This window comes from Colius striatus, chromosome 13 (genome assembly GCF_028858725.1).
Source record: "Colius striatus isolate bColStr4 chromosome 13, bColStr4.1.hap1, whole genome shotgun sequence".
NCBI classification, from domain to species: Eukaryota; Metazoa; Chordata; class Aves; order Coliiformes; family Coliidae; genus Colius; species Colius striatus.
This window is the reverse complement of record NC_084771.1, coordinates 6992594-7014153: the sequence shown is the minus strand read 5'-3', so window position 1 is coordinate 7014153 and position 21560 is coordinate 6992594. Positions and strand designations below refer to the sequence as shown.

Here is a 21560-nt window from a genome sequence, read left to right as displayed (position 1 = left end):
CCTGCTGGTGTTTTCTTCCATCAATCTGAGCAAAGCACAGGCTGCAGCATTTGACCAGATTTCCTGCAAACACACGATGTGATGTGCAGTGTGGGAAAACCCATTTGTGGCAGCTCCCTGTGCGTTTGGAGCTGCTGTTGCCTGGGTGGGCAGCGCAGGGCTGCGGCTGCTGGTGGGAGCAGGGAGATGGGACACGGGCACTCTCTGCAGCACACTTCTGTGCCCTTGAACGGGAAAGGACATGGGGGGGTGGGGAGGGTCAGCGTGCTCACGCTGGGCAGCCGGTTGCTTGGGAGAGGGCTGGAGCTAACAGCGTGTGCGTGACGTGTCAGTGGAAACAGAGGACTTGAGATTTGCTGTGGAGAGTGACACCCACTGTTTGTTATTGATACAAAAAGACAGAATGTATTTTTGTATGGGATGAAGGAATGTGTTGATGCCGGAATTTTTAAAAGCAAATGAACAAACCAAGATCACAACCACAGCCCCTGTGTGCCAGACTGCCCAGCTGCCCTCTTCACAGGGCACCTGGAGGACACAGTGTCCTGTTCAGTTGTTGGGAGACCTCTTTCCTAGAAACAAGTGCTCCAGTGAAATGTAAGAAATCAGTGAAAACTCATTTGTTGTACAGATAATGGCATCTTGCTTAGTTATCAAATGACATTTCGGTGGGGCGCTGGGTCACTGTTGGTGATGGGCTTTGGGTGATTGATGGGGTGCTGCATTCCCTTTCAAAAACAAATATCACATCACTTCCATTATGTGTTTGTTTCTCCCTCCTCTCTTTCAGATCTATCACAGTCCCATCACGAAACAGGAAGAAAGTGAGTTGCTTCTGTTGCCGTTCCTCTGAGCTGTTGAAGCTGTCTGGAGGTTGGGCAATGCATTTCCCTGCAGATGCACTCGTCCTCCCTTTCTGCTGAATAGGCTGTCTCTTCCCTCCCTTCTTTCCTTTTCTTCACAGTGTTTGGTACTGAGGCCAGATAAGAGCAAGTTGCAAATGATAAAAGTTGCCAGTTGCAGCGTGGGGTTCTTATTTAGCCAGGACAAGCGGGACACAGAGTTCAAACTGTACCTTGAAACTGCAAAGTGACTGAGGGGAAGAAAGATCAGTGATAGCTTTTGAGGACATATCTCTAAGCAAAGAGTGTAATATGAAAATAACAGTGGCATTCAGTGCCCTGGAGGTTCCATCCCGTGTCCCCAGCGTGCTGCCTTGTAGGGCTCTGGGGCTGCCTTAGCTGGGGGAGAGCTTGCATTTTGTATCTTAGAGCTGACTTTCACCAGCACTTTAATTGGCTGGCTGTAATGAGCGCAGAGGTGGTGTTTTCAGTGGCATGAGCATGAAAGCTCTTGTTTGTTTGTGTTACACACCTGGAAAGAAGGTGACTCAGTGTTCTACAAAGGTAAACACACTCTCTTTCTAATAGATTAGAGCTGGAAAGGTCGTATTATACTGCTCAGTACGAAGTACCAGGTAGGTCTGTGCATAGTGGTGTCTTTACTCATTCCTGTGTTGGAGCTCAGAGAAAAGAGAATTGTTCCAAATGACTTGCTGAACACACAGTGACTCCACAGGATCCCATAGGATTCCGAGGCTTGTGCAGTGACTGGGGTTGGTTCAGGTGTGTCCTGTGGCTGTTTTTCTGGTAAAATGTTGTTTTACGTTAAAAAGATGAGCAAAAAAAGCAAACACCCCCCTGCCCCCAGTAACCCAAGCCCCCAAAATTCCAAACCGAGCACAGCAAATGGTCATTTAGGGTAAATTCAACATAAATGCACTGAACAGAGAGATATTTCACGTTATAACTGGGGCAATCCTTCCAGGTGTCTTGGGAATGTCACAGCAGCAGTAGCAGTGCTGCAGAGTTACAGAGTTACAGAGCTACAGAGGCTGAAGTCTGTGTGTAGGAAAAAGTCCTTTCTACCTGCAAGTCAGGCACCGAGGTAGTCTGTGGTTAATGGGCTGGAACAAAAGCCCATGTTCAGTTCTACTCAGCACATCAAGCTGTGTCAGTTGTGCTTTTTAATCTAGCGCAGCAGATAAGCAGAAATTACACGATGCCATGGTGTGGGAGAGCTTTAACGACGGATTTGGCAGTGCTCTGGAAACAATTAATCAGCTCCTTCTGGAAACAATCAGCTGCTGATCAGATGTGAATTCACGTGTGTCAGGACACTGGCGTGTGCTTTGGTTATGGCAGCACACAGCCTGTGCGCGGGCGTGCGGAGCCGCGCGAGTGCCGCAGCAGCAGCAGGCACTGGGCTCGAGCCCGTGCGGCGCTCCTCGGGGGATGGCGTGCTGCTGCTCACACAGCTAACCCTGCTCCTCTCCTCCCACACAGTGGAGCTGAACGAGGTCGGCTTCAAGTTTGTACGGAAGTGCATCAATGCAGTGGAAACAAAAGGTGAGGGGCTGCTGCGGGGGCTGCTGTGTGCTGCTGTGAGCAAGAATCGCCGTGGTCCGGGGGCTGTGACACCCCGTCGGGTTAGGACTGAACATCCAGCTTTATGCTGTTTTCATTCACCAGTTTCTCCTCTGGCTCTGAGGAAGCTCATGGCGAGGCAGGAGGAGGAGGGCCCTGGAAGTCTGTGGTGGCGGGCACAGGCAGGAGTTAGCTGGGTGCAGCGTTATCCAGACCTGTGCTGTGAGCAGTGCTGGTGGATGGCAGCTGCCCCCAGCCTGTTCCAGTGCACGTCACCAGGGTGGGCTGTAGGATGGAGATAAGTTTCTGTGGAACAGCCCCTCAGCTGCTGCAGGGGAGGGCAGTTTCGTTTCCAGAGCATCTGGAGCCTGAGGCCCGCTGAGCCCTCCACAGTGCAGGGAATGAGACCCAAACGCCGCAGCTCTGCCTTCCCCAGCGCCGCCTCGTGTTTTCAGGCAATCTGCTGCCGGGTGTTTGCCGTCTGTGCCCATCCAAACAGGCCCGTGTTGGGGCAGCACTCTCCAGAAATGGGCTGTTAGGGCAGGTGGGACTCGCCAGCCTTGGCCGCCGTGGCCGTGGCACAGCCCGGGCGGCAGGGTCGCGTCGTGCCCGTGCCAGTGGCCGTGCCCGGGGGTGGCCGGTGGCTGCGGTGGCCATGGGCGAGCGCAGCTCCTGCCCGCAGCCCCCTGCCCTGTGCCAGCAGCAGCGGCCCTCGCCGGGCTGTGGAGCAGCGCTGGGGGTTCCTCGGGCAGGGGCATCTCCGCAGAGCGCCGGGAGCAGGAGTCCCGCTAGATGGGGCTTGTGCTCTTCCAGCGCTCAGCCTGTGCCTGTCCCGCAGGGATCACCGCCGAGGGCGTGTACCGCACGGTTGGCAGCAACATTCAGGTGCAGAAGTTGCTGAATGCCTTTTTCGGTAAGTTAATGATTCTGTGAATCTAGATAGTCTGGATTTTGTTCTGTTGAACAGGGGCAGAGAGAGGACTGAGTTTCACAGTGGGAAATACCTGGTGTGGGTTTTGGTCGCTTGGCCTCTCCAAGGCACATCTTCCTCTCTTTTTCTGAGCTCTTTTTTCCTTCAGCCTGCTCCAGTGCCTCTCCCCTTACACTGCATTTGTGTGTAGCCTGCATTTGAAGTGAGCAGCAGTGAGACAAAGGGAGGCAGTGACCCTGGAGCAGTGGGGACAAGCCTTCTCCCCTCGAGTGCTAAAAGTATTCCGGCATTTGGGAGTCATGTGCTGGGAACATGATCCTGCCCCAGGATGTTGGCCAAGGAGAGATGAGCCCTTGCCCTCCCCGCTGCTGCCTGCAGCCCCTCCTGCAGCCCTGCTGCCAGGGAACTCTCCTGCTGGTGCCGCTCGCTGGGAGATGCCTTGTCCCATGGATCCAGCATGGCTGCCTCCTAAACCAGCCCCCGCAGATGAGCTTGAGGGACCTTCCTTGGTGAGCTGTCCTGGAGAGCTGTACTGGCCTGTTCAGGGAAGGAATCACCCCGGCTGAAGGCTTTCACCCGATGGGACTGTGTGCAGTGTGTGTCACTCAGTGTGGTGACGGATGGCTGTGCCCAGTTCCCACGGAGCCGTGACGTTAGACAGCTCTCCCGTTAACGCTGGCTTCATGACTAATGGCTTAGCCTAAGTTTTTATTGCTTCTTGATTCTCACCCTCCCTGTGAGTAGCTGTGGTTTTCTCTTCTGAAGCCCACCAGTGAGTGGCTTTTATTCATGTGCATTGGTCTGTTTGACCACTTGCCACCCCCCTGTGTGTGAGCTCAGAATGGAACGTCCAACGGCACGGGAATAGCTGCTGCAGGATTTCATCCTGAGCTTCACTGAGGAGACTGATTATTTTTTTCTCGAGTCCCAGTTCTTTTTTAAAATAAGTCATGCACTTTATTTGTTTAGTGCAGCTGCCCCTTCCCCCTTGGACCTCATCCTTTACTTCCTCGTACCTCAGAAGCGACGCGGTTGCTCGGTGAGGGTGAGCAGGAGCCACGTGTGCCTCTGCACTGCTGTGCCTCCTCTGAGCTCCTCCTCCCTCCAGAGGGAACATTCGCAGAACAGTCTTCAGGAGAGCAGCTGCAGAACAGGGATGGAGCTGGACACTTTGGATAAGAGAAGACTTGTCTTGGATCTGCTGAAATGTGTTGTTTCTGCCAGTCTTGGCTGTGCTGGGAAAACACAAACTGTGGAGAATATGCCCTCACCAACTTTTTCCACTGCTTAAATGTCGCTATCTGCCTCTCCCCTTGTTTCTAGTTAGCTGGTGCTGTTCAGCTTTTCCCAGCTGTGATAATCAGCAGCTTGCTCCATGTACTACTGTAGTTTGTGTCCAGAGCATCCCCTCCCTGAGAGTGTGCAATTTACTAGCAGCCTCAAAATGGACCTTACTTTAAAGCTATTTTGTTCTTCCTCCAGACCCGAAATGTCCAGGGGATGTGGATCTCCAAAGCGGCGACTGGGACATCAAGACAATCACCAGCTCACTGAAGTTTTATCTCAGGTAGGGCTGCAGGTCAGACCTGCCCAGGGTGTGCAAAGGAGCGCAGGGCTTGTCCAGCCAAAGCGCAGAGTGAGCTGCCAGATGTCAGCATCTACTTGGAAAAGGCAAAGTGACAAAGGCTTTGGGACGAGGAATGGATTGTGGGGTTTGGGTTTTTTCCTTTTGAGGAATAAGCCTGTTGTAGAACTTCCAGTTCCTCTGGGGAAGGCTCTTCAAATACCCTGGTCTGTCAGGGAGGTGGCCCTGGGGACTGGTGGGGCTGGGGGCAGCTCTGCCCTTCAAGGTCAGTCCGAGTGGGTCACACTGCCCTGACACAGCTGTTTTCTCTCTGGTTGTTGCAGGAACCTGTCTGAACCCGTCATGACCTACAAGCTCCACAAAGAGTTGGTCCTGGCTGCCAGTAAGTCCCAGAGCTGCCCTGCCCTCCCCACCCAGCATCCACCAGAAGCACTGGTGGGAGCTGTGCCAGCCCAGCACCGCGGTGTCCGGCCGCTTCCCCTCTGGAAAGAGCAGTGACCCCTCTCTGAGTGTTCAGTGGTGCAAGGGAGGTGGTGGCATTTCTTTCCTTATTCACTGTGCTACTGCAGTGCTGTCCCCTCAAACTGATTTCATGCTCTCAGAGGGTCTGAGGAACCAGGGCATGTCAGCTAACCTGAAATCAGCACGAGTGTCCCAGAAGAGCTGTTCCTTGGTAGCATGGATGTATTTATGATAAAGCCTGTGAGGGAATGGGATGTGTGCTTGCCACACAGAGAGATAAGTGCTCCCTTTAGGTCATGAAATCTGTCCTGGGACGTTGAATCCAAAGTGTGTACCAGTACATGAAAGCCATTTCTCTGTGCAGCTCCTGGGCCTGAGGCATGGCCAGTGTTAAGGCCTAGCCGTGTGCCATGGGCATGCTGAGAGGGCATGGCCTGTGCTGAACCAGCCAGTGCTCCACGTTCTCTTGTCATGGCCAGTTCAAATGAGCCATAATAACTATGAGCTGGCTGCATCCTCGAAGCATGTGGAGCATGGACAGTAGAGGGCTACAGGGAGCTGGTCAGCTTCTTCAGTGTGAGCATACTGGCATTTGGAATGTCATGGTGCACTGAGCCACTTTGGATGAAGGCATCCCCCACACCCCCTGCCTCCTTGAAGGGAATGGGAAGGTGGAAGAGTGCCTCTCCTCACTTTGGACCTCTGGAAAATGAACAACTCTTGTTCTTTCTGGGAAAGGAAATTTTTGCACCACCTACTGATTGTGCTCAAGCCCAAGATTTATTAGTCTCAGAACTAGTTAAAGCAATGATGACTGGGTAGGTGCAAAACCATAATCCCTTCCCTACCCTCTCAGAAACTTGCATCATTAAGCTTCCCAGCTACCAAGATCTGACACTATTCTTTTTACAACAAGTATTTTATTGTTTCTTGATTATTTATGCTGCTAAGGGTCACCTCTTTGGGTCAGGGACTCATTTTTTTTCCCTGCAGGACATTTACTGAGTTGCTCAGCGTTGCAGCTATCTGGGCTGATAAGACACCCAGCAGAGAGGCTGTGTGCTGCCCAGGTGTGCTGGTGTGCTGGGCCAGGGTGCCAGGGGGAGTACCCAGCTGTGCTCAGAGACAGAGTACAACCCTGAGCTCCCTTTCAAGCCTCATTTCTCCCTCTTTCCACCCCACTTTGTTTCTCACAATGATTACCCTGTTGCTATGTAATCTCTCTTTCCTTCTGCTTCCCATCGCTGAGTTTGGCCAGCCCTGCCTTGCAACTCCCACACAATTTCTTTGGCTTTATCTTTCTCTTTTGTATTTACTTGTAAAGTGATGGGCACAAACTTTTCTTTGTGTTACTTCTTTCCAGAGTCTGAGAACCTGGATTACAGGCTGGGAGCCATTCATGCCCTGGTCTATAAACTACCTGACAAGAACAGAGAGATGTTAGAGCTCCTCATACAACACCTTGTCAAGTAAGGAGACGTTTTTTCTCTAAGGCCAAATTCAGGGGAGTAATGGAATCAGCAGCACTAGCCTTTTTGTGGCAGGTTTGCAAAATTGTACCCACCACAGTCCCCCTAGGAATTTATGTTTAGGCTGCACATGGTTATCATAGGATCGGTTCAGTTGGAAAAGCCCTTGGAGCTCCTGCAGTCCCAGCCCTCCCCTCACCCTGCCCAGCCCACCACTAACCCCTGGCCCTCAGCACCTCAGCCCAACGGCTTTGGGATCCCTGCAGGGCTGGGCACTCCTCCAGCTCCCTGGGCAGCCTGGCACAGGGGCTGACAACCCTCTCAGGGAAAAAACTCTTCCTAACGTCTAGTCTAAAGTTCCTCCTAATCTCCAATCTAAACCTCCCATGGTGCAACTTGAGGCTATTTCCTTGCCCCCCACTGTATTAATGGAGCTGCTCTTTCTAAGTACCACTTTCATCCCCTTTCTGACAAGTAACAAAAAAGAAATCATCATAAAATGAAAATACTCTCTGACAGCAGAGCTATACATTAGCACCTCTCACTGCAGCTGACAGGAATGTTGGGGTCTGTGGTTTGGGAATGGCTGTAGGGCCTGTTCTCATGGGCTGAATATGATGCATGCTGTGGTTTTATGTCCAACTCTCTGGATTCAATATCGTGAGCCCTTAGGGCAGCAGGCAGGCTGAGCATGTCAGTCTGTGTGCTGGGTGATGGTGGCCATGCTGACTCCCAAAAGCTGGGGAGCAGTTTGTGTGCAGGGCAGGAAGGAGCAAGGCTTATAGAAGTGATTGCTTCTGTGGGCCAGGGCTTGCTCAGGGCCTTTGGAGAGGCCCTTTTAAAACTGGGCAGTTTCAGAGACACACAGGGCTGCCCTGGGGAGGTGAGCGCTGGCCCTCGTGCCATGGCCCTGCTGTGGGTAAGGGGGCTGGCGTGGGTCCTGCCTGCCCCACAGCTCCAGCTTCCCTGCTCATACTCCTATGGTTTGTAGGAACCCTTCTGTTAGTGTCCAGCATCAGTCTGAGGAAGCTAATGCTGCACTTGTGGCCACTGTGTTTATTCCTTCAAGTGTTTACGCTGAAGTTCTGTTCCCTCTCCCTTCAATGCTGACAGAAACCCCTTTAATGCCAGAGCTACAGGGCAAACCCAGAATTCATCACGTGTGGGTATCAGAGTCTCTGTCCTCTGGCTCACTGCTGGAAGCAGGTAGTGCCCAGCTGTGTGGTCAGTGTTCCAGTCAGCAGTGGTGCCGCTCTGCAGCCTTGCACAGTCCTGCACAGCTCGGAGGCTGCTGGACAGAGAGCTCTGTTCTCTGGGAATGGTGGCTCTGCCAGAAGGAAGGTGCTGTGTAGAGATTTACTGGAAGCCTCGAGAGGATGCTCCCTGCATTCAGTCCTGCTTCAGAGAGAGGAAAATTAAAGTCAAAAGTCCGCTCTGGATAAACAGGATATTCCAGTCTAAATGATTCCTTTGGTGTGTGTGTTGCATGGATGACTTGGATCTTAGAGTTGCAAGAGGAGGCAAAAGTGGAAAGGGACCAAATGCAAACGCTGTGAGCGCGTCTGTCCCAAACAGTTGTGTGAGCCAGACGTGCCCTGGCCAGGGTCGGGCTGTTCTCTGGGGGGTGGGAAACAAACTCCTGAAACAAAAGGAAGAAAATCGAATGTCCAGTTCTTACTGTATCGTTTTTTATTGCTTGGCCTAAGATCTGCCTCAGAAAAACCCGAGCAAACCCTCATTGTTGTTTCCGTCCTCTGCGCAGCGTGTGTGAGCACAGCCGGGAGAACCTGATGTCACCGTCCAACATGGGCGTGATCTTCGGGCCCACGCTGATGCGGGCGCAGGAGGACACTGTGGCAGCCATGATGAACATCAAGTTCCAAAACATCGTGGTGGAGATCCTGATCGAGCACTTTGGGAAGGTACCGGCCGCGGGCACACCTCCACACAGCTCCTGCTGCTCCATCCTGCTCCTGCCAACCGTTGCTGTGGCAACAGTGCAGAGCTCTGGCTGCTCTGCGTAGAATCACAGGATGGTTTCAGCTGGAAGAGAGCTTTAAGCTCATGGAGTGCAGACTCTGTCCCAGCCCTAGCACTCACCAGCCCATTGCCCTCAGTACAACATCCACCCAGCTCTGAAACCCCTCCAGGGACGGTGACTCCAGCACCTCCTTGGGCAGCCCCTTCCAATGCCTCACAACCCTCGTCAGCAAAGAAATTCCTCCTCACATCCAGCCTGAACATCCCCTGGTGCAACTTGAGGCCGTTTCCTCTTGTTCTATTGCTGGTTACCAGGTAGAACAGACCGACCCCACCTCACTACAGCTTCCTTTCAGGTAGCTGTAGAGAGTGAGAAGGTCTCCCCTGAGCCTTCTTTTCTCCAGGCTGAACAGCCCCAGATCCCTCAGCACTTCCTCAGCTGAGACGTGCTCCAAATCCTTTCCTTTCCAGAGGCAGCCCACCTCTGGATCCTCTCCAGCACCTCCATGTCCTTCTTGTAGAGAGGGGCCCAGAACTGGACTCTGTATTAATCTTTACTGAAAAAAACAAACCATCACTATTCTGTGTGTTCCTGATAGCAGCGCTGAGGTCAAAGGAGCGAGTTTGGTCCTTAAGCTTTTCATAATACTTTACATGACAGTGTCCAAACTATCTGTTCTGTCATGTCTTAGAGAAGGGGAAAGTTTAAAGCTAGGCTTTAGGGGATGTTGCTTGCTGCAGGGATGATGGGGTGGTGCTCCCAGCAGACAGGGCAGTGTGTGTGCAGAAGGGAAGCTCTGCTCTTGGAATGGAAGAAAAGGCCAAAGCTGCAAAAAAAAGGGGATGTGGAGTCAGAGCAACCAAGCAGGGACAGGATGGGTGGCTGGGAGTCAGTTGTGGTGCTGAGGATTGAAACCAGAACAGGATGAAAGAGCTCAGAGAGGCTTGTGAGTACCCACACTAGAAGCTCATGAAAACCACAAGCCAGTTCCTTTGTAGGTCTCTGTGGATACGTTTGATAAGTTCCCATAGCAAACCAGCAAATCACTTGGATGTTGGGATCCTCACACAGCTCGCTGCAGAGCTCAGCCCTGCCCTCCCCTCCTGTACAGCGCCCGGGGCCGGCTGAGCGACCGGCGCTTACGCTGCTGCCTCGGAGCACAGCTCAATCTTTAATCAAGACAGACGTCTCTTCACTTGCTTTTAATTTATTCAGCAATAAGGTTAAGTTAGTAACACTTATTAGATTGAGCTTGTAAGTTCAGCATCAGAGCTGAAAGTGTCTTTGGCTGACACATGAGCAAACACTTGAAATGAGTCTGGAGGAAGAGAGAGATTTGGTTTGTTTAGTGCAGTGTAATGACTCTGAGGACAAAGGAACTGTTCATGAAGACTTTGAGGATAATTACTGTTTCCAGAGCATACATTTCAGTGCCGTGGTTAAATTAAATGAGTTGATTACTCTGGCAACACCTTCTTCACTGTGCAAACCGTCTAAATATGAGAGGCTGTCAATATGTTTGTACCTTCAAGTTGTTTAACTTGGGTTTTCATTTAGGAGGCAGAAGCAAAGCAGAAGCTGCACCCACGTCTTAAAAAGAGCAGTTTGCAGTGGGTTTCACATGGGTTTCAGATGTGGAAAAGCATCTCAGGAAAACAGTGTTCTGTGGCCCTTGGGTAGACATCCATGGGGAACTCACTTCTTTGTCTTTAAAAAGCAGTATTGGATTCTTGTCAATATATAGGAACAGGGTGGATGTGTCCCCAGAATTGCCCTGCTGCAAGTAACCCTTTGTTATTTTAATAATAGAGGAGCTGCTGGTTTTAAATTGAGGCTGTTAATGTCACAGCAGGTTCCTCTGAACACGAGAGCGGGCCCAGATCTGTGTTCTGGAGTGGAGCAGAGGGACTGCCCAGGGCAGAGCCCCTCTTGGCATTAGGAGCAGCAGCCACTACACAGGGAAAGAAAAGCAGCTGAACTATTTTACTGTGAGGTGAGGGAGCCCTGGCCCAGGCTGCCCAGGGAGGGTGCGGAGGCTCCTTCCTTGGAGGGCTTCAAACCCCACCTGGATGCGTTCCTGTGTGACCTAGGTGGGAGCTGCTTCTGCAGGGGGTTGGACTGGCTGATCTCTGAAGGTCACTTCCAGCCCCCACCATTCTGTGATTCTATGATGAAATGGCTTTGTCGGGGCTTGGAGCTGGTCTGGGTCTGTTCCTGCTCTCTTGTTGCTGAGCAGGGCAGCCTGAGCAGGAGCAGGGCCCGAGCACCCGCGCACGGCGCTCATGGTGGTCAGAGGCCTGGGCAGCCCAGGCACACACGAAAGCTGAAGTGGGGCCTGTTTTTCTCTCTTATCCCCCATCTCAGTTTCCCAGAACGGCTCTTTGCCTGGGGGAAAGCAAGGATAGGCTTTTGGTTTTAATTACAGACACGATGTGCTTAATGCAAACAAAATGTTACATTTCCTCATCGTAAAAGTTGGTGTATTTACACCAACGTGATTCTCAAAAATGTCCCAGTAAAACTGCTGTTCCATAACACAGCGTGCAGGGAGGGAGCAGGGCCTCTGCTCAGCCCTGGCTCTGCCAGCCCCTCTCCTCCCTGGGCAGCCAGCAAACCCCGTGTTCTCCCTCAGGTCTCAGCGACTCCTGTCACTGACTCCTTAAGGCCGGATGCAAATGCCATTATTATCCATGAGATGAACACAAGAGCCTTTGGCTTTGGTCCTTAATGTAGTGTTTCAGATCTTCAAGAGACTGCCCAGAAGCTTAATTCTTTTTCAGCTCTAAAACCCCACTCATGCCAGTATTTCATCCAGGGTCATTCATTAGAGCCACACACTCCATTGTAAGCCAAGAGCTGAAGGGTTTTCAAGTCCAAAACAATGCGGTAGTTTGCTGGGATGCTTTCTGGGGATTGTATCACCTCCCTGGTGTGGAAAACTGGATGTTTCTCAGAAACTGTCAGCTTCAAAGCTTCTTCATCTGCTCCAGGGTCGTTTGCTTCTCTGCATCTTGTCCACATTTGTGTTTTGGCTGGGTTAAGGGGGTTGGGGCTGCAGTGGGTGTGTGAGGTGCAGAGCAGGAAAGCCTGTGGCAGGATGCATCTCTGGGGCCACAGCTGAAGCCTCAGCCCTGCTCCAGCCCCTCTGCAGCCCTGGCAGCCCCTCCACAGCCCGGCAGCTGCTGCACACCGTCTGTCCCTCTCCACGTCTCAGGGCTGGTGAGGGCCCTGCCAGGCTCTCATGGTCGCGGCTGCCAGGGTTGTGTGGAGCAGCCCTGGCTTTTCAGCCCTCCTGGGTTGATCAGAGGTGCCTCAGGCCTGGTTGCTTGTGAGAGCAGTGAGAAGTGGGGCAGCCCCTGTGCTGTGCCAGGGCTGGACCTGTGTGTCTGGCATGGCTCAGCCTCTGAACACCATGCTCAGTGCAAGGTGCTCGTTAACCACACCAGGCTAACGAGGCAAGCTGCTGAGGATGGTGTTTGACCTGCTGAGATGGGAGGGAGAGTCATTTAAACATATCTGCCTTCACAGATCTACTCTGGGCCTCCAGAAGACACCACGAGCCCACCGGTGCCGCCTCCGCGCGTGGCTGCCCGCCGGCACAAACCCATCACCATTTCCAAACGGCCGCTGAGGGAACGACCCGTCTTCTTTGGTGCTTCTGTGGAAGACAGCGGAGGTCAGTGGAGCTGCTCACTGCTGCCTTACCTGCCTCTCGCCCCTCCTGTTTCTTGTAGCCCCTTTCCAGGAGCAGTGGAGGCAGCAACAGTGGGATGGTGCTTTCCAGGTGCGCTGTGAGAGCGCCAGACAGTGAGGTCTGTTGTCCAGAGAGAAAGGAGAGCAAGAAGACACTCCCATGGGTTGCATCCCCTCACAGCTCAGACTCTGGGCATTTCTTTTCTCTGTTACTTGCAGAATTCTGTTAGTTACACCAAGACTGGTTCTTGTGTATGAGAAGCCCAGTGGGGAAGTTCTGCAGGTTCAGAGGCAAAACTGTGAAGTGATGGGAATCGAACCAGGGAGCAGAGCTGGAGGTTCGGGAGGGAGGGTGCCGAGCCCGGGTGGGTGCTGGAGCCCTGACCCCTGCAGTCTGGTCAGAGAGGGTCTGCAGGGCTGTGCCTCGGCCACCCACGTCGTCCATCCAGGGTGAGAACACTTCCATGGCCCCGTGATGGTGTGTTCCAGACACAGTACAACTTTGCTGATGAATTCATTGGATGTAAGGGGGTGCTGAGGCCCTTTTCATCACATCCAAGGGCATGTTGATTTAATCCTGTTTCTCTCTGCATCCAGTTGGTTCCAATTGTTGCTGCAGACTGTACCCTACATCACACCCTCACCAAAGGGATTAGAAGCCTGGGTCTCTGTTACAGTTTTCAGAGCTTTGATGGTGTTTTAGGCTTAATATTACAAGGATACGTTTTTGGCAGTGGCAGAACACGCTTGATGCAAATTGCTCATTAAAGTCCCAAGCCTGCTCACAGTTAGAGCTGCTCTGGCCCTCCAGGGCTTCCCCGACATGGGAGCAGAGCGTTAGCCCTCAGCTGCGCCGGTGCTGCGGGTGCAGGGTCTCAGGGCAGCTCCAGCACAGCCAGAGGGCTGGCACGAGGGGCTTTGGGAGGGCTGGAAGGGACAGGGCATGGCTTCTCATGGCCAGGAGTAGTGGCTGCTTGAAAGAAACTGCTAAGGATATTCTTTGACATTCTGCATTGCTTCAGCATTTGCGTGAGCCACTTGTGTCTGTGTTTCCCTCTGGTGTCTGTGTTTCCCTCTGGTGTCTGTGTTTCCCTCTGGTGTCTGTGTTTCCCTCTCGTGTCCGTGTTTCCCTCTCGTGTCCATGTTTCCCTCTCGTGTCCGTGTTTCCCCCTCGTGTCTGTGTTTTGCTGGGGGTGAGGGTGTGTTGACGCCCCGTGTTTGCCCCCTGGTGCCGCAGGAGCTGTGCAGCCCTGGGGCAGAGGCGTCCCTGTGCTGACACGAGCGCTGTCGCTGTCTCCGCAGCCGAGCGGCACGGCCAGACGCCCAACGGCAGCGGCGGGGATGCCCCCAGACCCCTGCAGCGCAGCCGCCTGCCCGCACCCCGGCCTGGGGGGGACGAGCCAGGGCGTCCCCCCGCCGAGGGCCGGCCCGACCTGCGCCCCGAGGCCGATGTGGGCAGGCTGGTGGCCAGGCTGCAGGATGGAGGGGTGAAGCCGGCCGGCAAGGCTGCCAACGGAGTGGTGTCCAGCCCTGCCCTCAGGACCTCCACGCTGCAGGCCAGGAGACCGGCCCCCCGGCCCGGCATCCATGGCAGAGAGGGTGAGTGTGGGCTCGGGGCTGGGGCGGTGGGAGCGGGCGCTGAGCTCTCGCCTCAAAGCCCTGGCAGGAGGCCCTGGGAGAGCAGAGCGGCCCCGGGGTTTGCTCCAGCCTTGGCCTCCTGAGTCATGCCAGTTTATTTCAGGCAATGGGTGCTCTGAAGGTGCAGCTGCGGGGTCTGAGCCCGGTGCTGGCACTGCCCTCCCTGCCCAGCCAAGCAGGTGCCCCCAGCGTGGGATGGAGCAGCCTCTGCCTACACAGAGCTCACCCTGGCTCGGAGGACTCATAAACCTCAGGCTTGAGCAGGGATATGAATTGATATCATTAAACCCAGAGCAATTTGTGTCCAGTCGAGCCAGCCAGAAGCTGTGGATTGTCAGCACTCTCCCCAGCAGAGGCGAGGGACACGGCAGAATTTGCCTTGGCATTGTAATTCCTGACCACTGCATCTGCCAGGCCCCTGTGGCAGCTTCTGCCTTACCAAGAGTTGCCTGAGACCATTTATTTCAGCAGTTCATCTGTTGGCATTAAATGTAAATGCATTATATTCTGGGAAGCGTTGTACAGAAGGTGATTGCACAGAGAAACACGTGGTGCAAACATCACGTCCCTCTGACTGACGCCGCTGGCTGCACTTGAGTGTATCACATAAATGGGAGGTGGAGAGGTGCTTTTAGGAGAGCGAGGCAGCTGTCAGAGTTGGCTTATCATCAGCTGCACTCCGTGCCTCCAGGCTTTATGGCTGTGCCTCTCAGCCCCAGTGTGCCCACAGCGTGTCCTGCAGGAAGCTGCCTGTGGGGAGCCTCAGCCCTGCACAGCACAGCGCTGGAGCAGGAATGAGTATCACAGGGTATTAACTCTGTGCTGACAGTTACAAATCAGTGACAGAGTGCTCTGTCCTGCACAGCCTGGGGGAGACTGCAAAACTGCAGAAACTAAGAGGAGGTACAGACTCCAGGCCTTCAGCTGGGGAATTCACGCTGCACAGGCTGACACAGGGGAGGGCTGAGATCAGAATTTACAAATGCAGGTGTGGAAATGAGTTGGTTACGGGCTGGGGTTGGAGCAGCAGGGTACAAGGAGGCTCAGTAACTAAGGGTTGACAAAGGCTTGGATAAATATTTGCAGCAGTTAATTATCCCACCAACTAGAAAAACATCCTTGACTGATTTCTAATCAGAAACAGGACTCTAGCAGTGGAAATGTCTGAATGGGACGGGCAGGAGCCCAGCCCTTAGGAGGGGTCTGAGCCACACAATGGCCAGAGAAGGTCCCAAGGATCCTGTGGAAATGGGCCTCAGAGGGAGGGTCACCAGGGCTGTCAGGTGAGGTCTGACACCTTCCTGGTTCAATTCAAGGGTTAAGTGAGCGAGGAGTTTGGCTGGGTCTTGGGGAGGAAAAGCAGCTGAGGCAGGAGTGCTGTGAGCTGAGCAGCGAGCCGAGGGAGCGGATGGGCAGTGCCGGGCTGGAGGCAGCAGCCCGGGCTGCAGGGACCACCAGCTTGTGCTGTGCCTCTCTCTTTGGAAGAGCAGCACTGCACAGGTTTTAAGAACTGTCGTTCCCAGGCAGTATCATCTTTGCAGTCAGCGACTGGACCGAGTTTGTGATGGCAGGGCCCAGCGTCAGCCCCTCTGCAGTGCCAGCAGGGCTGTGTGGGTGGGCAGGACGGCTGCTGCCTTCCCTGGGACACTTCTAGTCTGGCTGCTGCCCGCTGTGGAGGAGCATGTTGGGGCAGGCACAGGCAGAACCAAGCCCGTTAACTTGTTCAGTACCTGTGCATCAGCCTCTGTCCCTCCAGCGAAGCTTCGTGCTGAGCGCTTTTACTTCTCAACCTTGCAGGGGAGTGTGACGGCGGCCCCAAGCCCCGGGCCCACGGGGAGAAGCCTGTGATAACGCGGCCCCCCGTGCGACCCCCGGACCCCCCGTGCAGGACTCCTGTCCCTGCCAGGCTGGAGCAGAGGCCGGACCTGATAGCAGGAACAGCAGAGGAGATGCCTTCGTCCGTGTACGTCAGCGGCAGCGGGTGTGAGCGACACGGGGGAGGCTGAGCAGGGCCTGGGAGGGGAATGTGGCCACGGCACAGGAGAGGACACGCAGGGAAGACAGAGCTCTGAACCCTCCCAGTGCAGCCCTGGTGCTGAGCTTTGTCCCAGCACCTTCTCTGCTGTTTCTGAGTTGGTGAAGCTGGGCTGCTACTCACTGCCTGGCCCTGAGTGAGCCTCTGGAATGAGGTGATTCCTGGGAAGGGACAAGATCCAGCTTGGGTCTCTCTTAAGGACACTGGATGCAGTTCAGCTTCAGATTCAGGTTATAAACAGAAACTTTGCTGTCTTCAGTGGGGATTAATAAAGGAAAAATAGTGACTAAACACCCAGGGCTCTCAGCCCAGCAGCCAGGGCTGGTGGTGAGAGGCTTGGACCTGGGTGCTGCTGGGACCTGGGTGCTGCTGGTGCACGTCCAGCCTGCTCACTCCTTGGCCCAGCCGAGGGCCAGAGTGCACACAGGCCCGGCCTTTGCTCTCCTGAATCACTTGTTAGAACTTTTCTTCCTGTGAGGACAGTTGGAAGCTAGATACAAAGCACAGAAATACTGCAGGAGAAGCTACAAGGGCTGGATGCAGGTTTATAAAGCAGCATCGGGTTATAGGGAAGATGCTGGCAATCAGGCAATAGGTGACAGTGCTGAGGGGCTGCCTGGGCAGCGCAGGGGCAGCAGAGCCGAGACACGGCGTTAGGAGGGGGTGTCATTGGTGCCTGCTGATGCCACTGCTCTGTTCCCTGCCACAGCTGAGATGCAATTAGCAAATGGCCTGATCAGGTAGCTGGAGTGACCAATCTCTTTCTCTTTGCAGGGTGGCCTCTAGGACAAAGTTCTTTGAGACAGCTTCCCAGAGAACAAGCAGGTGAGCCTGGCAGTGGGGAGCTGGCACGGGACAACAGCTGCCCAGGGTGACCCTCTGAGGCAGAGCTGGGCAGCCCCAGCCCCTTCCCTGCTTCCTGGGGCTTGACTGGAATAAACAGAGAGCACAAAGTGTAACGTGTGAATCCAGATACAGACGTGATCAGTTAAATGTAAATGAGCTAAATAATCACCAGACCTGTGGATTCCCTGCACCACGGGTGTGGCTCTGAGCCAGCACGGTGCACGCTGCCCAGCCTTTGGGGAGGGCAGAGAGGAGCAGGGCTGCTCAGAGCACAGCAGCAGTTCTCATTTGTGGTCATATCTGCTCAGACAAGCCTCAGCCTCGCAGCCTCTGCCAGAAGGGCAAGGAGGTTTGCCTGTGAGTCTGCAGAACGTTGTCTGCTGGTGCTGACAGCCAGGTCACTTGTCATGTGGAAAAATCTGTCCCTGCCTGGCTGTGCCCTGGCCTCTGTCTGCTCTGGGGGCTCCCTTGGACCTGCTTTATTGTATTCATTTTTGTTTTTCTATATTCTTCTATTTCCCTATTCACAGTTCTTCATCACCACAAGGCAGGATCCCAGGTGATGAGAGCTGAGGCTAAAGGTATGTGTTTGTAACAACAAATCATAAGCCAGCAGCACATGTTAACACAGATTCAGCATTTGCAGGGGGGTGGGAGCCCAGCAGAGGTAACAGGGGGCTCAACAGCCACATCAGTTGAGGTTTGCTCCCCGGAGGAGCTGTGGCAGGGGTGGGTGATGCCAGGGCCCGGTGTGGCAGGGGGTCAGTGGCAGGGGGTCAGACGTGGTGCCAAGGTCTGCCCTTGCTCTGATGGGATCTGCTGTCGTGGGTGAATTCACCCTGCTGCAAAGGACTTGCTTGTTTTCTTCTTCCAGACTTTGTAACCACCTCAGCCCAGCCAGACCCAGGAGGTTTCCTGTGCCCGTGGGACAGACGTGTCACAGCTGAGACTTTCCCAGCTGCAGTGGCCCTGGAGAGCAGCTTCCCTACCGGACCATAATTCCCCAGCACGCTGTCCTAAGTGGCCCAAGACATTAGAAGACTGGGAGATGATGATGGAGAGAAGAGCTTGTCCAGAGATTTGTGCTGCCCTGTTCCCTGTCCTGCAGGCGAGGGAGGATGCTGGGGCGGCCCTGCAGGGGCCAGGCGCGTGCCAGGGCTGGTGAGCACCGTGGGGCTGTGCAGGGGACAGCGGGGACACGAGCAGCCACTCACCTGCTCACCTTCTGGTCAGTGCCATGGCAAGGGTGACTTTGGGCAGACGCTGGGGACAGCACCAGGGGCTGACTCCCCAGAGCAGCCGGAGCCTGGCTTGGGCCCCTTGCCACGAGAAGCTCCTTCCTTCATGTTTCCCACTCAGCTCTGGTGTGTGTGTCTGGCTGTGGGAGGCTGCACACATTCCTGCTGGGACAGGCAGGGAGGGAGTTGGGGACCTCTGTGCTTGGCTCTGCTGACACCTTCATCTCCTGCCCAGGCCCAGGGTGCCCCTGGCCTGGGGAACCGCGTGGCAGCCGCGGCTGTGCCGGGGCTCTGCCAGCGCAGAGCCAACCCCAGCCCACGGGTCAGCTTCCAGGGCAGCACAGCTGGGAGGAGGCAGCACACATTCCTCCTCCTCCTCCCACTCCCTTGTGAGCCATTCTCCCACCAGATCTGCTTTCCACAGGCCCACCAAGACGTCTGTGTCCTGGAGTTATTCTGGTGGCCACCGCAGCGGTGGTGAGGAACTGAAACTCGCTCAGTATGGGTCAACTCCCCTGTTTTGCTGGAGGCATCCAGTTTCTTGTTTGCTTGTTGCATTAATTTCCAGTCCAAGAGATGTCCAGCCTCGTTCCCTGGGATCAGTAGATGATGCCCTTTGGCCTGGGAGGGTTTCTGCTAGCCAGGGCCACCCCTGCTACCCTGTAACTATAGAGGCTTCTTTGTGGTCCCGGCTGACACTGGGGCTTAGTTCCTGAGCTGTGGCCTTTACCTGTACACAGGCCACGAGCAGCTTCCCTGCTTCCTCTCACCAGGCAGCTTTCTGTGTTTTGAATGATTTTCTCTTGCTGGGAGCAGCCCAAAGCAGTGGCCAGACAGCCCTGTCCCGCTTTGCCAGGAGCCCCGGCCCTCGGCTGCCCCTGCCCATGGCTTTGCCAGCACATGCTGGGCTGGGGGGTCCCGCAGGTCCCCGGCTCATGCCTCGTGTCACTGGTGCTTCTGCTCCCTGGGCTTTGGCACCACTGCAGCTGCTTCTGCTCGAACAGGGACACGGGAACGTGCCTTTGAACCACAAACAGCAGAACAGTGGCAGTGACGCCTGGAGTGGGCTCTGCACACCTCAGGGCTCCCCAGAGCTGCAGCGAGCCCCCTCTGCCACGGCCGGGCCCCGAGGCAGCACAGGGGCCTTTGATCCATGCCAGGGACAGCTCAGGCAGAGCCATGGGGCTGGAGGCAGGGGGTGCAGGGCGGCCGCAGCGCCCGGGAGCCCACGCCATCGCCTCTGTGGCTGTCCCAGGCAGTTCAGACCAGTGGCTCCAATGCTTCCCAAGGTGCCTTCGCCTCTGGGGCCTGGGCACTGAGGATCCCTCCAGGCTGTTGATTTAGGTTCCATGACATTGTCAGTGCCCATCCCTCAGAGTCGGGGCTGAGCCCCCTGCCCAGCGCAGCCCCACGGCCCAGAGCTGGGTCCTGGGGAAGGATGAAGCCCGAGGGAGTGTGGTTTAAATTCCATCTTTGTGAACAACGAGGGGGAGCAGCTTCTTAGAAACGTGTTTCATTGTGTCCTTCCCAAGTCCTTTGTCAGTGTGTCTGTGCTGGTTTTCCCTCCTGTGAGCGCGGCCGCACGCGGGGACCAGCCGCGGGCTGTGGGGCACGGTGCCACGGGAGCCTCACGGCCCACGGCAGACGGTTTGTCATGTAAAGCATAGGTTACTTCAAGTGTTTATACAGTTTCAATGAGTACAAGAGTCAAGCTGTGTGTTTTTCCCTCTGGAAGCCCTGTCCCAGCGCTGCTCAGGCTGCAGCATCCTCTGCTCTGCTGCTCCCACTGCGGGGGCCACGGCCGGGCCCCTGTGCATGGCCGGGGTGGGGGGTTGGCAGGGGTGGGCTCAAGCCCCCTCCTTCCCGAGAGCCCTGTTTGATGGTGTGGGGGATTTATGTATGTTCTCATTTGTAACTGCAGCTGCCTGGTTCTCATTCAGCTGCCGCTGTCACCATCAGCCTCCTTCTGTTCCTGCTGATCCCTGCAGCCACAGCACCGACTGCTTTCTCTCTGGTATCTTGTTCCCCTCCTCACATCTCTTTTCCCATCCCTCTCAGCTCTGACATTGTGCTGTTGTGCACTGGCATTTCCTTCTCAGGCTTCTTGCCTTCATTTAGCAAGAGGAGCTGTCACAGGAGAAAACAGCTCTCTGAAATGAGCGTCTTGCACCTGCTTTGGAGCCAGGATTCCCGGAGGCAGGAGCTGTGGGCAGCAGGAGCTGCTGGGGTTCAGCCACCCCCAGCCCTGCCCCGCAGCCTCAGGCTTCGCTCCCTCCCAGGCTTTGCCGGGGGGTTGTGTGTTTGTGGGCAGCGGTGGCACAGCCCCACGCGGCATCGCAGGTGGGCACCAGCCGGACACGTCCCGCCACCAAGTTGAAGCAGGAACTTGAGAGGGTTTGGGCTTTTTCCCTTCTTTCCTGGCTCCTCGCTTCTCTGCAGTCCCCTATTGGGCTGTCATTTTTGCAGGGCTGGCTGCCTGCAGACCAGCAGCGTTCCAGGGAAAGGAACTTTCCTTTTTCTGTCAGCCCTCGTTCTGCAGCTTGGAAGGAGCACCGAGGCACTGTCCCAGCAGCCCTGGTGCCCAGCCCACAGGTGTGTGGTTTCCTTTCTGCAGGAAACGTTTTCATCGGAGCAAGGAAAAAATATTTTTCCAGCACAAGTGAAATCTTGTGGGTTTTTGTACAGAGAAAAGACACCAAAACAAGGCGTTTCACAGCCTGAGACCCAGGGGGACTTCCCAGAGGAAGAACTCGGAGAGGTTAAAGCCACATTCCAGTAGACACATCTCTCTGGTAAATTTAGAATTGAAATGTGCTCAGTGGAGCGCTGATATTAATTTGTGCTGCACCGAGGCCTGTGAGGGCTTGGGAACCCACCCACACAGGACTTGTGCAAGACCAGAGCCTCAGTTCAGAGCTCCGTAACTCTCTCTGGCCCGACTCGCCGCACATTTCACCAGCTGAATGCTGTGATTTAGGACCCGCTCTCTGCACTGGATGTTTTCCTGGCAACTGTCAGCAGCGTTCCTCAGCCTGTGCAGCCAAGAGATAGATCAAGAGACAGGCCACCAAAAAAATCCTGCTGTTGGCTTAAAAGCTCCAGAGATGCGTTGAACCAGCAGAGGCCGCGGTGCTGTTGGTTACTGCGTCTTCCAGAGGTGATGGACGAGGTGCTTTCGCAGCGCTGTGGGCTGTGAGAGCTCCCACAGGCACATGTGCTGAAGAGTCTCATACATAAAGTGTTGCCATTCCCAAGG

At 54.9% G+C, this 21560-nt stretch overlaps 1 protein-coding gene across 2 annotated transcripts in view; it reads left to right on the top strand.

Annotated features, from left to right (window-relative positions):
- The window catches only part of OPHN1 (oligophrenin 1), a 55273-nt gene extending 35244 nt beyond the window's left edge, over positions 1-20029 (top strand). The window contains exons 12-24 of one of the 2 annotated variants that reach the window (XM_062006345.1): positions 791-824; positions 2346-2408; positions 3265-3339; positions 4840-4924; positions 5266-5324; positions 6768-6873; positions 8636-8795; positions 12383-12530; positions 13850-14146; positions 15983-16148; positions 16995-17045; positions 17597-17647; positions 17941-18028. In XM_062006345.1, coding sequence (XP_061862329.1) covers positions 791-824; positions 2346-2408; positions 3265-3339; positions 4840-4924; positions 5266-5324; positions 6768-6873; positions 8636-8795; positions 12383-12530; positions 13850-14146; positions 15983-16148; positions 16995-17045; positions 17597-17639 — 1287 coding nt within the window. In that variant the 3' untranslated portion in view covers positions 17640-17647; positions 17941-18028. Of the gene's footprint in view, positions 1-790; positions 825-2345; positions 2409-3264; positions 3340-4839; positions 4925-5265; positions 5325-6767; positions 6874-8635; positions 8796-12382; positions 12531-13849; positions 14147-15982; positions 16149-16994; positions 17046-17596; positions 17648-17940 lie in introns of both variants that reach the window. The other variant, XM_062006346.1, reaches the window with a different exon arrangement.
- Positions 20030-21560: the final 1531 nt, after the last annotated feature.